The sequence below is a fragment of the Urocitellus parryii genome, chromosome 15 (assembly GCF_045843805.1).
Source record: "Urocitellus parryii isolate mUroPar1 chromosome 15, mUroPar1.hap1, whole genome shotgun sequence".
In the NCBI taxonomy this organism is placed as follows: Eukaryota; Metazoa; Chordata; class Mammalia; order Rodentia; family Sciuridae; genus Urocitellus; species Urocitellus parryii.
In genome coordinates this window covers 5,860,528-5,872,661 of record NC_135545.1, presented here as the reverse complement: position 1 = coordinate 5,872,661, position 12,134 = coordinate 5,860,528, and the positions used below count along the sequence as shown (strand labels likewise).

The 12,134-nt window shown below is 52.6% G+C and overlaps 1 protein-coding gene across 3 annotated transcripts; it reads right to left on the bottom strand.

The window, feature by feature from the left end:
* Positions 1–1,394: 1,394 nt before the first annotated feature.
* Klk13 (kallikrein related peptidase 13) lies at positions 1,395–10,785 on the bottom strand. Of its 3 annotated transcripts, none has more exons than XM_026406379.2 (5): positions 10,734–10,785; positions 5,369–5,558; positions 4,807–5,075; positions 3,861–3,997; positions 1,395–1,583 (listed from the first exon to the last, which is right to left on the bottom strand). In XM_026406379.2, the coding sequence occupies exons 1-5, from the start codon at positions 10,783–10,785 to the stop codon at positions 1,395–1,397; spliced, it is 837 nt and encodes a 278-aa protein (XP_026262164.2). The 3 variants fall into 3 exon arrangements, with proteins under 3 accessions (XP_026262164.2, XP_026262165.2, XP_026262166.2); XM_026406380.2 differs by having other exon boundaries at positions 5,026–5,075; XM_026406381.2 differs by lacking the exons at positions 4,807–5,075; positions 5,369–5,558.
* Positions 10,786–12,134: the final 1,349 nt, after the last annotated feature.

The window sequence follows — 12,134 nt, the reverse complement described above, 5'->3', positions numbered from 1 at the left end:
ATATGCCACTGGCTTCTGTTTTTGAATGTTACTCTCTCAGATCCTCTTCCCTGATCATCTTGTTCAAAACAGCCTCTCTAGCCCAGTCCCCTCTCCAACCCAGCGTTCCCTATCCTTCCTCCCTGCTTCCTTCCTTTATTTATTTTTCTGGCTATTGCTTAAATCATCACTTGACAGCTTATTTTTATGCTCTTCATTTTTTTTTATGGTGTTTCCCCAATGAACATAAGCTCTACAAGTGCAGAAGTTTGTGTCTGTTCCCTTCAGGGCTTATCACCTGTGCCTGCGTTACTCATAATAGGCACCAGCATTTGTTGAATAAATAACAAAGTTGTGCTTCCCAGCACTCAGGAGAGTCCTGGCATGTGGTTGGCACTGAATAAGAAAAATAAATGCCCCTAACTTTTTCTTGGGCACTCTGCAGATGGGAGGGGTGGTACATCTGAAAGTAGTATTTATATGGAAATAATAATAGTGGTGAGCGGTCAACACACGTTTGTAACAATGCCAGGAGGAGGAATTAAGAGCCCACTTTACAGATGAGAACACAAAGAGGCTCCGAGTTTCACGACTTGGGGGATCCCATTAAGCAGACTCCAGGAGCTGAGGACGGGGCCCCTGCATTTTTGAGGTCACGGGCAACGACAGAAAATCAAGGGACATTGAACACAGATGTTGGCGGGGGAAACCCAAGACACTAGATGCAGGACAGAAAACTTGGTGGCCCAGCACAGTGGCCCTTGGGGACACCGAACCCATCACTGTGGAGGTTGGTGTGCCATTGATCCTTAGTGGGGACAGGGATTCAGAGAGAGGGGACGTTGGCAGGGGCGGGCATTCAGAACGGAGGCGGCAGGGGGGTGAGGACGTCTGCGAGGCCCGGGGCAGGTGAGTGACCGTTCTGAGGATCCCGAGTTAGCGGACGAGCCACTCAGGGGCGCCTAGAGTGTGGTCAGGGCTGAAGATTCTGGCGGAAGGGATTTTCAGGAAGAAATCTCGTGGGAGTCGGCACCTCCTTGAGTGGGGGACGGCGGGACCTGCTGCCCTGGCACTGAGTGAACACCCAGGGTCAAGGGCGCGTCAAGGGGGTCTGTTCGCGGGCGGAGGGATTTACGGATGTCGCCGCGGGCAGCGCGCACAGGGGTCCACCTGGGGGCCTCAGTGACCTGGGAGACCCGGGGTGCCGTCCCAGTGTGAGTCATTAGTCTGTCCGGGTGCAGTATCTGGGAGGCCGCATGGCTGGCCGTTGAGGGGTCTCGAAACCTGGCCCATTGGGTACACTTTGAGAACAGGGACCAGTGGTTCAGATGCCGCACTCGGGGCAGAAGGGACAGAGGTGGGCTGAGCAAGGTGGGGGGCGCGGCGGGAGGAGGACAGGTAGCTCCGCCCAGCGGCTACTGAGCGCCCTTGGTCCCCTTCTGCTCCTGGCTTCCGCGCTCTCCGATTGTTTCACGGATCCACTGGACGTACTTGGAGACGCGGGTGTAGACCCCAGGCCGGTTGGGCTGTCCGCAGGGGAAGTCTCCCCAGGAGATGATGCCGTGGAGCGTGTGGTTGCAGACCAGGGGACCCCCGGAGTCGCCCTGAGGGGGTAAAGAAACAGGGTTGTGGCTAGGGCCACGCGAAGGCAGAGATGGGGGAGAGTGGAAGAGGGAGAGACACACAGAGACAGAGTCAGGAGTCAGAGACAGGCCAGACACAGAGAAGGCAAGACACTGAGAAAGAGAAGTCAGCACGGGCGCAGGCAGACAGTGGGAAGAAGACTACAAAGAAAGATCCCGAGACAGAGAGATGGGGACAGAAATCGGTGTCTGCATTTCTGTTTTTCTCTATTCTTTATTCTTATTAAAAGGGGATGCTAGGTGTGGTGACACACGCCTGTAATCCCAGCAGCTAGGGAGGCTGAGGCAGGAGGATGGCAATTTCAAAGCCAGCCTCAGCAACTTAGCGAGGCCCTAAGCAACTCAGCGAGATCCTATCTCTAAAAATATATATATATATATATATATATATATATATATATATATATATATATATATATATTTAAGAGAGAGAGAGAATTTTTTAATATTTATTTTTTAGTTTTCAGCGGACACAACATCTCTGTTTGTACGTGGTGTTGAGGATCGAACCTGGGCTGCACGCATGCCAGGCGAGCGCGCTACCGCTTGAGCCACATCCCCAGCCCAAAATATTTTTAAAAAGGGCTGGGGATGTGTCTCAGTGGTTAAGCACCCCTGGGTTCAATCTCTGGTACCCCCCCAAAATGGAAACAGCTTATATCTTTCTCGGTGCCCTGGCACCAGCTGCTTTGTGCCATGTCCCTACTGACTTAGCACAGTCAGGCATGACAGGGTATGCCACACCCATGCACCTCCACCCGGCGCCCAAGCAGACATTACTAATGCAACAAGGCTCACGTCATTCATTCACCATCATACCCTTCCCCACTGAACCAAAACTCTCTCAGCAGCCTCTCCATGGCACAGTTTTGAAATAATCCAGAATGGCTACTCTGATCTTTGTTGATAAGGTAAATGGAGAACCAGGCAGCCATGTGGTGCTGAAGGGTGGGCAGAAGCTGGGGTCTGGGCAGAAGCTGGGGTCTGGGCCTGCATCAGAGCCTTAGAGGGGAGATCTCAGGTTTCAACGCCACAGATTGGTGAAATATTTGATGTTTTTACCTAAAATTCCCAGGGAGGCTTTGGGAACTGCCCACAGAGCTACAGTCAAGACTAACAGACTCTCGGACAAGAGCAACCTAGCTTCTCTGCCAAAACGATGACTAAGAAGACTAGAAAGTCAAAAGCCTTGGATGACACCAGTCCAGAAACAGAAAGTTTCTCTCCCTTGTCCTGAGGTGCCTGGAGGGCAGCAGGCTGCACCCCCACCCTCTTGATGCCTGGGTGGGGAGAGGACTTGGGAACTTGCAGCGGGCCCTTCACCCACCGTGGCACCTAACCTGCTGCTGTCCCCTTCAAGTGCTCGGTTGACTCTGCCACCAGTATGCCATGACCTGGATATTTAAATTTCTTAGTGCTTTACAGTCTGAGCATGTTGGTATTAACAAAGCATTTCTTTGTTAAAAGAAGAAGGACGAGGAGGAGGAGGAGGAGGAGGAGGAGGAGGAGCCGCAGCCGCCTCTCTACTGCTCTGCCCCTGGTATCTCTTTCCCTTGGTTTAGCAACAGTCTCCTGACTTTTGTCTGGGAGCTCCCCCATTCTCTCTCAACCCAGGCCACTGGCCCCAGTCCTCTCTGGCTCCCACAGCGCAGGCCAGGGCAATGGCTCAGGACACATGACAGGTCAGCCTAGTGAGAATGGCGCCCAAGACAGTTGTTTCAGCTATTGGAAAAGAGGTGTTCTCTCGGTCCAACAGGGTTCTTAAGAGGGTAGGTGCAAGCCCTGAGCTGCTGGGCTGTCCCGCGTTGCATGGGAAGCACTGGCTGAGAATGAGGCCCAAACAGAAGAGAAAAGCTAGAGAGAGACAGAGTTCCCAGGACATGCTCTGAACACCTGCATATATCTGTGCCTGAAGGCAGCCACTTCTGGATTTTCAATGTCAAAATGCCAGGGTTTTGTTGTTTTGCTGAAGCCAGCCGGAGCTGGGTTTCTGTCACAACTGGAATAATCTCAACCTTCATACATCTTGATGCAGGGACTGGGCAGCTCCTTGGTCAAAGCTGAAGCTTGAGATGAATTCTATGTGCCGTCCTGGGTACCTTTAGTCCCGACACCCTGATGCTAGAGGTCATCTCGCCTCACAAGGATGGGTTTCCCCAAGGTCGGGGCAGACCCTTCCCCCACACCTGCCCCAGCTCCACTTCCCTTACTGGCCGGGCAGCCCGCCCCTGGTCTCACCTCACAGGAGTCCTTCCCGCCCTCTGGGGTGCCGGCGCACAGCATGTTGGCAGTGATCTTCCCTGGGTAGACCTGGTGACACTCCTCATCCGAGCGCAGCTGGATGTTGGCGCACTGTAGGGTTTGGGGGTAACTCACTGAGGAGGAGAGAGACGGTCTGAGTGTCTGTTCTGGGTGGAAATGGGGTGGAGGCTGCCAAGGAGAGCCACTGGGGCCAAGAAGTGGTGGGGATCGGAGGTGGGAGGGGAAGAGGTGGGGCCTGAGCCCGGGGAAGCCCCACAGAAAGAGGGGAGATGCAGGAGAGAGGTGGGGGGAGGAAGGGGAGGACTGGGAGGGGGGAGGAGGGGAGGACAGGGAGGGGGGAGGAGGGGAGGACTGGGAGGGGGGAGGAGGGGGAGGCAGCGATGGTACCTGTGGGGAAGACGCCAAAATTCGAGGGGACACTGCCCCAGAGACCCAATGCCCTGTGGATCGTGCTATGCTATTGATACATATCAGGATGTCTAATTTATATTTTATTGCATTTACTAAATGCATGCTTATTAATATATCAGAAGTATTTTGCGAATTATAAAAATACATGTTACTTATTATTATAAAACATATAATTATGTATTTATAATTTAAATATATTGTAAAATATAAATTCATTTATAATTATGTATTCAAACATGATTTATATATATTTAAATATATAACATTTATAAACTTTACTCAACCTATGGGACATAAGTTATAACTTGACAACATATACTTATAAGAACATATTACTATATAATATTAGACAATATATTTATATTTTTGTATATATTCATATATATATAACATGTCCCTTTGTAATTATTTACATTTTTATACATAAAGGGTCTCTCCTCTGCCCTTCCCTCTCATGGTGGCCCGGCTTCCCCAGCCACTCCTGTGGGTCACAGGCCCAGTGTGGACGTACCCTGGGGGCTGGTGGTGGTGCCCCAGCCGGACACCCGGCAGCAGGTGCCAGGGGGCAGGCAGTCGACTTGGGAAAGGGGCAGGGTGCGGATGCGGTCGGTGAGCTGGACCTCGGACTGTAGCTCCAGCAGCATGATGTCGTGGTCGTGGTTCAGGTGGGTGGGGCTGACCAGGTATTCAGGATGGGGGACAGAGCGGACCACCTCCCGCACCTGCTGGCCGGTCTCCACGCGCCCTAAGGCGTGCTTGCCCAGGTGAACTCTGTACCCACTGCGGGCGCAGGAAGGGGTGGTTAGGGGACAGCATGAGCCTTCCCCATGCCCAGCCCCATCTCTTCCCCAACCCTTCTCGCCCCCCCCCCACGCCTCTGTCTCCCAACACATCCTCAGCTCCAGCCCCGCCCACCTCTTCCTGGGCGGTCATCCTGCACCCTCCACATCTCCCCCCAACCTCATTCTCACCCCCAAGCCCTAATCCCAGCCTTGCCATTAAATCCAACTCCTGACCACCGGCCACCCCAGTCCGGTTCTCGTGTCCACCCCACGCTCCCAGGTCCCACATACTCTTTCCGGCAGTGTGCTGCCGTGAGCACCCATCGGGGGTGGACCAGGACCCCCCCGCAGAGCAGCCGTCCGCGCACGAGCAGGGCAGCCTGCCAGGGCTGGGAGTGGGGGAGGCAGGTGTAGCCCCCGGGGAGAAGCCCACTGGTCCCGTTGGTGCTGTTGAGGATCTTGGGCGACTCCCGGGAGATGCCTGGCGAAGAAGAGAGATTGTTAGAGAACTGGGGTCCTGGGGGGGAGAGAGGCCGAGGCGGAGGTTCCTGGGCTTGGGGAAGAGTCAGGCTGCTGTTCTGGGTGATGAGGAACTGATGTGAAGGCTCAGATTTTGGTCTGTAGGAGTTGACATGTCCTACCTGGTGGATAGGAATCAGGGCAAACGTTTCTTCTTCTTTTTTTAAAAAAATGTTTTTATTAGTTATTGATGGACCTTTTATTTATTGGTCAGCAAAGCCTGACCTCTCCACCTGTCTTATCATTACCCCCCAGGGATGGAGAAGGTGGAAGAGAGGCTGACCTCCCAGGCAGCGTCCATCCATCCATCCGTCCATCACCCATCCATCTTTTTGACAGGTATTTACTGGGTGTCTCTGAGGCAAACCACTCATGAATTCCCATCTCCAGCTCCAAGCTCTTCCCTAAGGTAGAAACTCGAATGCTAACAACTCCTGTGCTTTATATTCATCTTAAACCTTGTGTCCCCAACTTGATTTTTCTCAACCAAAACTGTTCCTTCCCATCTTTCCCACCCTTTGGGGGATATCGTAGGCAATGCCTGGGGTCCAGATGGGCAACATTAGACCCGGTGGCCTGAGAAGACCTCTCTGAAGAGGTGACATGTGTGCTGTGCTCTCAAGATCAAGGACCAGACATGTGACTTCTACATTCTGAACTCCTCAGCGCTCAGCCCCAAACTTGGGACTCATCTTTGCTTCCCCTTTTTCCTTCGTCCCTCACCCCCAACAAGTTCTGTTGGTTTTATCTCCAAAATATCCCGTTTTCTCCAGCTCCCTGCCACCACCTTGGTCCAAGCTCCAGCTTCTGCAGCCTGAACAATTCCAACAGTCCTAAAAGCTGCCACTTCAGTGTCTCTCCAGTCCAGCCTAAGGAGTCTCCAACAAGGAGTGTCAGGCCATGTCATTACCAGGCTCGACTTCCTTGCAGTAAAATCCAAAAACCTGGCCAAGAGTTGGAGGCTCCTGCTCCATCTGGCCCTCACCAGCCTCTCTGTCCATCCCTGCCTCTCTGCTCTTGGATCCCTCCACTCCCGCCTCATGCACCGGTTCTTCCAGCACCCCAGACCTCATCCTTGCTGTTTCCCCTTTCTAGACAGTGCTTTATCTGTACCTATGCTGTTCAAGACAGTAGCCACCAGCCACTTGTGGGTCTTTAGATTTAAATTAATGAAAACGAAGTGAAAGGCTGGGGCTGTAGCTCAGGCAGAGCACTTGCCTCTGTGTGAGGCCCTGGTTTCCATCCCCGGGAGCACACACACAAGAAACAAAATGAAAACTCCAGTTCTTCAGTGATGTCAGCCACATGTTCAACTGCCCAAGTGGCCAGTGGCTATGGTATTGGGCAGTTCAGATAAAGGACATGTTGATATTCTACCAGACAGGGCTCAGAATCTAGAAGTCACATGTCTGGTCCTTGATCTTGAGAGCTCAGCTCAAATGTCACCTCTTCAGAGAGGTTTTCTCAGGCCACCTGGTCTAATGTCACCCCATCTGGACCCCAGGCATTCACTATGACACCCCCCCCCAATGATTTTCATTAGAGCAATGATCGCTATGATTTCTCTTTAGATTTGCTTGTGTTGACATTTCTTTTTTTTTTTTTTAAAGAGAGAGTGAGAGAGGAAGAGAGAGAAAGAGAGAGAGAGAATTTTAATATTTTATTTTTTAGTTATTGGCAGACACAACATCTTTGTCTGTATGTGGTGCTGAGAATCGAACCCGGGCCGCACGCATGCCAGACGAGCGCGCTACCGCTTGAGCCACATTCCCAGCCCGACATTTCTTTTTAGAAATATCTCTACCTAAACTGTAAGCTCCTTTGACTACAGGCACCTTAACTACTTTATCCAGAGGTGCATCCCTAGGGTCTAGCACAGTGCCTGACACACAGTAGGTGCTCAATAACTGAACAATGGGTGTGGCAGGCACAGCATTGGGCAGTGGGATAGACAGTCCATCCTGAGTGGGCTACTTTCATGCAAGTCACCAGTCTCAGTTTTCCCAGTTGTCAAGAAGGAAGAGTACAGCTGTCTTCTGATATCCATCAGGGGCTGATTCTGGGACCCACAAAGACACTTAAATCCAGGGATGCTCAGGACCCATATATAAAATGGCACAGTATTTACATATAACGGACACAACCCTCCTCTACAATTTAAATTTTCTCTAGATGACTTATAATACCTAATCAAATGCAAATGCTACAACCAGTGGTTGATGCTGTATTGTTTAGGGAATCATGAGAAGAAGAAAAGTTTAGTACAGAAGCAACTTTTTTTCCTGTATATTTTCCATCTGTGGTTGGTTGAATCCTCAGATACAACCTGTGGGTGTGGAGGGCGGGCTGTAGCGGTTCCTCAGGCCCTGGGCAGCCGGGAGATCCACCAAGACCCTGCATTTGAACCTGCAGTTCTGCAGCTGGCACAGAGACAACATTCTAAGTGGAAAGTTCTTATTAATTCTTAGCTACAGCAGGAGGTCCCTTATGCCCCCAGGAGCATCCCTGCCCGCATGAGAAGCATTGGGACTGACCCATGGTTCTTAAGAATTAGGGACAGAAGTCATGGGGGGAGGGGTGGAGCATGATTTTAGGTGAGACAGAAAGGAGGTATAAGTGACATTAAATTGCAAAGTCAGAAATGGAGTCGCCATCCAACTGTCTTTTTTTTTTTTTTTTTTTTGATACCCGGGATTGAACTCAGGAGCACTTGACCACTGAGCGACATCCCCAGCCCTATTTTGTATTTTAGAGACAGGGTCTCACTCAGTTGCTTAGTGCCTTGCCTTTGATGAGGCTGGCTTTGAACTTGTAATCCTCCTTCCTTAGCCTCTGGAGCTGCTGGGCCACCGCGCCTGCCCAGTTGTCTTTTAATCCTGATTTTGTCAAGTATAAAATTCTCATGATGATATTAATATGATTTTAACACCTAGTCCTCACTAAGCTCACTTTAATTTTTTTTTTCAATTTTAATTTAGATGGAAACAGGACCTTGCGTGTGCTAGGTAAGCGTGCTCTCACTGAGCTACACCTCCAGCCCTTTTAACTTTATTTTGTCCAGGCTGGCCTTGAACTTGGGATCCTAAATTGCCCAGGTTGGCTTTGAACTTGTGATCATCCCGCCTCAGCCTCTGAGTAGCTGGGATTATAGTGTGCACCACCACGCTCAGCTGAGTTCACTTTTAAAACCAGAGGAGAGCTGGGCACAGGGGCACACACGTGCAATCCCAGCAGATGGAGAGGCTGAAGCAGGATCTTGAGTCCAAAGCCAGCCTCAGCAATGATGAGGTGCTAAGCAACTCAGTGAGACCCTGTCTCTAAATAAAATACAAAATGGTCTGGGGATATGGCTCAGTGGTTGAGTACCCCTGAGTTCAATCCCTGATACCAAAAAGGAAAACCAGGGCTGGGGTTGTAGCTCAGCAGTAGAGGGCTCGCCTAGCACATGTAAGGCACTGGGTTCGTTTCTCGGCACCACCACCAAATAAAAATAAAATAAAAGTTATTGTGTCTACCTACAACTAAAAGACAAACATTAAAACAATAACAACAACAACAACAAAAAAACCCAGAAGACCGCAGATGCTTTCCATAGGCAACCTGACATGCATTAGCCAAACTATCTGCACTAGCTAATTAAGAGAGGTCCAAAAGGGCCAAGTAGCTGGGGATGTGGCTCAGTTGGTAGAGTGCTTGCCTAGCATGCACCAAGGCTCTAGGTTCAATCCCCAGCACTACCACAAACTAAAACCAAAAGGGCCAAGTGGAGGTGATTTCCAGTGGTCCAACCCAATGAACACCTCACTTCGAGTAACTTCTGAATATGGCCAGGGAGGCCATTCTCTACTCAGGGCAGTGATATAAACTTTACTTTTAATGTGATTTTGCTTCAGTAAAAACAAGCAAAAAGTATAGGTCCATTAGGTCAAAGTTATGCAGTCAGTTTGCAGGGCCTCATGTCCAGGGTTTGGTGGACAGGGCGGCAACCTGGCAACCTGGGTAAGGATCCTGACTCAGGCATTGCTGGTGTCTTTGGGACAAGATCCTTCTGTCTCAGGATTTCCAGCTGTGAAATTGGAGTAATTATAGTGCACCTACCTCATCAGGCTGTTGAGGATTCCACAAGATGTAGCATGTGGGGCTCCTGTCCTGGGTGTGGCACCCAGGAGGGGCATGGGTGTGAGTCCTGGGAGTGTGGCCAAGGGAGAGGAGCCACCCCACCTTCAGGCCAAGGATGGTGCCAGGTGTCAGGCTCTGGGGGACCCTCCTCCACCAGGTCTGGGCTCCAGAGCAAGCTCCTTAGTAGGACTTCCAGGCCAGGAGCCACCATTACCCCTCCCGGCTCCTGGCATCTCCTGCCTGGTCTCATCTCAGTGTGAATCAACTGTTAACTTGCTATTTGGCAACTGTTTGAATAACGCTGTCCTCCCCAGCTGGGGTTTGGGTGCTAAGGGCAGGGACCCAGCCCAGGGTCTGGTGTTCAACAGCTACTTTCAGAATGAAAGAATGGGGTCTGGATGGGATCCCCAGGTCTCGCCTGCAAATCCAAGGAACAGGGACTCAAGTGCAAACAGAGGAATCTTTGGAGACAAATTTTGGGCAGGGCCACCCCAAGGATTAAGGGAAGAACAAACTATAAAGTCCTGGAAGCGGACGAGAATTGTTAGAAAGCGACCAATAAAGTCATAATGACTAACTTGGGGAGTCCCATCTGTCACTCATGAGCCCTTGAAAGCATTCCCTCATTTTCTCATTCACAACACCCCCTGCTGGCACATACGTAGAGGGTCCCATTTTACAGAAGGAAACAACTCAGGCACAGGGAACTATGCTACTTGCTCAGCATTGACTTTGTGTCCTTCTGGAGCCCCTGGTTGAACTTGAACTTGGGAAGCTGTGGTGCGTGTGTTGTAGGGGCTGGGAGGTGGACGGCTGGACACTCTTAGGTCAGAAGTGAAGGGACCCAACTCCGGCAGGGAAATCAGGTCACTCAGGGACAAGCAGGTAGCTGCCCCCGCGGCTGGCCCCGAGTGGGCGGGGGGCGGAGCTGGCGGGTCCCACGCCCCCTCCTCCCGGCCTGACCCTTCCCACCTTCGCCGCCAGTGGCCGCCGCACCTCCGCCCCCATGCATGCTTACCTCCTGACAAGGCCACGGTCAGGGAGGCGATGGCAGCGGCCAGGGGCCACATGGCGGCTCTGGGGTGGGGGGCAGGGCGGGCGGGGCCTGAGAAGAAGTTGAAGGGGGTGTTGCAAAGTGGCCGGGAACCCCCACGTGGGAAATCTTCTCCACGTCCTCCAGCCTGGCACCGCCCCTCCCCCTTCTCTTCGAAAGCTCAGTCTGGAGTCTGCCCCTCCCCCATTCCATCCTTGGGGGGCCGGGGAGCAAGGCGGGAGGGGCGCATGCGCCCCCTGGGGCTCCTGCCAGCAGCTCCTCGCTGCAGAGGCCACGCCCTTCTTCCCAGTCCTCCAGCGAGTGGGGTCCGCAGGGCACTCTCTCCTCCGAGCTGCCTTTCATTCTTCCGGGCTCTGACCCCATTCTCCCCTCCCCAGACCATCCCGACCCCTGGTCTCCAGCTGAGTTTCTGTCTGTCCTGAGCTTCAGTCGCTCCTTCTTTGCAGGTGCCTAGGTCCTCTCCCGCACCTCGCTGATTCAGCTGTTCTCCCGCAACGCCTTCCTTCCGCTCCACTTTGACCTTACCCCCCTTCCCCTCCGATGCCCCCCACCCCGCGACCCTACCTGAGTGAGGGGCCCCGTGAGGAACTTCAGCCGCCAGCAGCCTAGAACTTCAGCCCCGACCCATGGCTTTTAACCCCTGAACTCCCTCCCCCAGCTCGCTCAGCATTTCCCGGTGGCTGGCTCCCCTCTCCACCCCCAAGGGCTCAGCAGGCTCTCCATAGGCACCCCCCAGCTTGGGCTTGGCCCTCCGCTTGGGGCGGAGCTTCTAGGACAAGCTGGGACCCAGATCTGGCCCCGCCCAAGTTGGAGTTGAACCCACTGTGAACTTTCTGGGCAGCAAGGGGAAGGGGAAAGCCCATTTCCATCCCCCAAGCCCCTAGCCCAGCCCAGCTTCAAAGATCTTCACCCATGCCCTAGCCTCCTCCTCCGCGGGTCCACGTGTTAACACTCGGCAGCTCCCAGATGGCCAGTTTCTAGCTTACTTCCAAATCTCAACCCCGGTTAACCACACCCTGCACCCCCCACCTCTGCTGTCCCTCAGCCCCAAAGATCCCATGGCCAGCTTCACCCCCGCTTGTCTCAACACATCAGATTGCAATTCCCAGCGTCTCCAGCCCCTTTTTCTCTGAAATGCACAGAGATGGCCTTATTTATTCGGTCGGCCCCTCCCCAAGACATGCCCACAGCCATCAGGCACAAGGACTCATGGGTTAGATGGGTAGAAAGTCAACTGCCCTTGGGCTTGCACGGGGGCAGGGACTGGGCCTGGGAAAGCCATTTTGGTTAAATGGCCTTTTAGGAGCCGTGGGATGGGGTGAGGGAGTCCATGAAAGGTAGGTGGAGAGGAGCAGCAGAAATCCT